At 67.7% G+C, this 3,146-nt stretch overlaps 2 protein-coding genes across 2 annotated transcripts in view; both read left to right on the forward strand.

Moving 5' to 3' along the window:
• Nucleotides 1–3,146, forward strand: part of SSSCA1 (Sjogren syndrome/scleroderma autoantigen 1) — a 13,854-nt gene that overhangs the window by 9,102 nt on the left and 1,606 nt on the right. The window lies entirely within an intron of this gene.
• LOC109318238 (zinc finger protein 771-like) lies at nucleotides 628–2,853 on the forward strand. Its single transcript, XM_019547356.1, has 2 exons — nucleotides 628–1,234; nucleotides 1,518–2,853. Exons 1-2 carry the CDS (start codon nucleotides 1,147–1,149, stop codon nucleotides 2,729–2,731), a joined length of 1,302 nt encoding a protein of 433 aa, XP_019402901.1. The 5' UTR covers nucleotides 628–1,146; the 3' UTR covers nucleotides 2,732–2,853.

The following is a 3,146-nucleotide window of genomic DNA, read 5'->3' on the forward strand; positions in this document are numbered from 1 at the left end:
CGTGCCCCCACCTGCCCGCGAGGCGCTCGGGTTTCAGTAAAGTCGCGGCCCCCTCGACTCCACCACTGAGTTTTTTGTTTTGTTTTTTTTCTTCTCTCTCTTTCCCCCTCTCTCTAATTTAAGCTTCTCACGCCCCAAACCCAGCCTCCCTGCTGACCCCTGGGGGTGTTCTGAGCCCTACACCCAGGCCCGGGTGGGCACCGTCTTCTAGGTCACATGTCCCCCTCAGGGTGGCGGAGGGAGAATCCTCCTCTCCTTTCTCTCCAAGCGTAGGGGATGCTCAGTCCCCCTTCACCCCCCCTTCTCCCAATGGCATGGCCTCTGGGCTTCTCCTGTCCCTACCCCCATCCATCTCTGACTCTCTTCTCCCCCCCACCGGAGTCTCCGGCCGTGGCTTTTCCAGCAACTAATAAACATTTCAAAGTCAACTTAACTCTGGGTTTTTGTGTCTCACTCTGCACCTGCTGGATTGGGGGGGCTGCCGTAGAGCCCCTGGAAGGGAGGTGGGGAAAGGAGGTCCCCTGTTGCCTGCTTCCTTGCAGGGCCGGGCCCCTCCTGTCCTGGGTGCTGTCTCCTGGGTTCCACCCTGCCAGATCTCACTCGCATAGCAAGTGCCCCCGGGCCATGCCTTCCAGCCAGAAACCATACACCTAGGATTGGCCCCCTAGCAATAATGAATGGTGAACCCTATCAGCCATCTATCTCCTTGGTTTCCTGTCTGATGCCCCCACCCCCAACAGCAACCACCATCTCCAGGGGCAGGAACTACAGCCCCCACAGTGCCTTGCGAGGAGGCTGGTCATTTCCCAGGTTGCCTTGCAAGGGAAGCCACACAAAGGGGCTGGCAGCTCCCACCCCAAGTCCAACCCAGGCAGCTGCGGCTGGAGCCCCCACTTCCCTGGGGATGAGTGCGGCCAGGCCCTCCCCAGGCACCACCCCAGAGCCAGCCACATCCCAGGGCCAGGCGAGGGGGGCCCTGCGTTCCCAGTGTCCCCCCCTCCCTCGGAAGCGGTCGCATCTTGGGCGCTGCGCCTGCTGCTACGTCCCAGCCTTGGGGCCGGTGGGAGGGGACGCGGTGCTGTCCGTGTGTCTGCGCTCCGTGACCCCTCTGCTCGCACCCCCGCCCTGCAGGGAGAGTGGCCCCCAATGCCCATGGAGCTACAGGAGGACATGGGTGCCCTGGGGCCTCCCTCTCGAGACCCCTCCAGCTGCGAGGAGAGGGAGGCCCCGGCTGGTGAGTACCAGCAGGGAGGTGGGGGGAGAAGGAGGCACCGGGAGCCCAGACACCTGGGTTCTCTCCCCGGCTCTGCACCCTCCGCCCTCCCACCCTGTTTCCCTCCTTGCATCCACCCAGACTCCTGCTGTAGCTGTCTGCAGTGCCCAGGTGACTGGGACCCTGGTCTCCCCCAGGGCTGGGGCATCTTCTCTGAGACAAACCCTGATCCCGGGCTGGGCACCACAAGTGCCAGCCCCTCCCACCACGGGGGCAGCTACTGATTGCAGGGTTCTGCTTTCAGATGCGGCCGCCGGGTGCGTGGAGGAGGAGCGGGAGGAAGACTCTGACCTGGGCAGCTCCAGCGCATCCCTGGCTGACCCCAGCCTGTCCCCAGGTGACCCTACAGAGGCTGAGCAGAGCCTGGCAGAGCTGGGAGGCGTCATCGTGCACCGAGTGACCCACCTGGGCCTTAGGCCATGCCGCTACTTGGAGCGTGGCCGGAGCTACGACCTCAGCCCCAGCCTGGCCCAGCAGCTGCTGGCAGGGGAGACCACAGCGACAACGGCAGCCCCTGGTGATGAGGCCGAGGCCAAGCCCCACGCCTGCCCGGAGTGTGGGCGACGCTTCAGGCAGGCCTCGAACCTGGCCCGGCACCGCCGGGCGCATGGTGGGGAGAGGCCCCACGCCTGCCCGGACTGCGGGCGCTGCTTTGGGCGCCGTTCCAATCTGGCCCAGCACCAGCGTACGCACTCTGGGGCCCGTCCCTTTGCCTGCGGGGAGTGCGGGCGCTGCTTCGGCGAGAGCGCCTACCTGCTGCGGCACCAGCGCACCCACACTGGCGAGCGCCCTTACCTGTGCGGGGACTGCGGCAAGGCTTTTGCCCGCGCCGCCCACCTGCGCCGCCACGGCCGTGTACACTCAGGCGAGCGCCCTTACCCATGCGGGGACTGCGGGCGCCGCTTTGGCCTCCGCCAGGACCTCACTGTGCACCAGCGCACCCACACCGGCGAGCGCCCTTACCAGTGTGGGGACTGTGGCAAGGCCTTCGCCCGCGCCGCCCACCTGGCCCAGCATCGGCGCGTGCACTCGGGCGAGCGCCCCTACAGCTGCCCCGACTGCGGGCGCCGCTTCGGGCATGGCTCCAACTTGCGGCAGCACCGGCGGGCCCACGCCGGGCACCGCCCCTTCCCCTGTGTGGACTGCGGCCGTGCCTTTGCCCTCAGCTCCAACCTGCTGCGGCACCAGCGGGTGCACTCGGGCGAGCGCCCCTTCCCCTGCCCTGAGTGCGGGCGCCGCTTTGGGCTGCGCCAGGACCTGGCCGCACACCGGCGCCTGCACACGGGCGAGCGCCCTTACCTGTGCGGGGACTGCGGCAAGGCTTTCGCCCGCGCCACCCGCCTCGCCCAGCACCGGCGCTGCCACAACGCGGAGCAGGGGGAGGTGAAGGACGAGGCACCCCAGGCCCTGGGGGCCAGGGAGGGGGTACCCCAGGAGGCTGGGCCGGGGGATGTCTGAAGGGGTCCCAGGCAAGGGGGGGGGAGGCTCTTCATGCCTCAGTTTACCCAGCTGAGCAATTAAAAGCTGCTGCAGGAGGAAGAAGAGAAACCGAGTCTCAGCATCTGTGGCTGTGTCGCGGCTGGGGTCGCCTGTGCCTAGGTGGGCAAGTGGCAGGGGCTGCCCCCGCAGCAGGACGGGCCGGGCTGGGCCGGGGACGCTGGCCCCGCTTTGCACGGGGGGGACGTGGAAGGGGGAGAGGACCCAGTGCCCGGGGCGCCGGGCGGGCGAGGAACAAACCCCGGGGGAAATCTTCGGGCCGGGCCCTTTGTTTCTGCCCGGACGTTTCTTTCGAGCTGCGCCCGTTCAGCTCTGTCGCTGCCCGCAAACGTCACTTCCGCTCCCTGCGGCTCGGGGTCCGGGTGCCCAGCTCGGG

The sequence above is a fragment of the Crocodylus porosus genome, unplaced genomic scaffold (assembly GCF_001723895.1).
Source record: "Crocodylus porosus isolate Cpor-Errol unplaced genomic scaffold, CroPor_comp1, whole genome shotgun sequence".
Lineage (NCBI taxonomy): Eukaryota > Metazoa > Chordata > Crocodylia > Crocodylidae > Crocodylus > Crocodylus porosus.

Bases quoted from the DNA above. Each gene is read 5' to 3' on its own strand.
- LOC109318238 (XM_019547356.1), top strand. From the start codon at position 1,147: ATGCCCATGGAGCTACAGGAGGACATGGGTGCCCTGGGGCCTCCCTCT. The intron at 1,235-1,517 runs GTGAGTACCAGC...TTCTGCTTTCAG, and splicing joins GGAGAGGGAGGCCCCGGCTG to ATGCGGCCGCCGGGTGCGTG.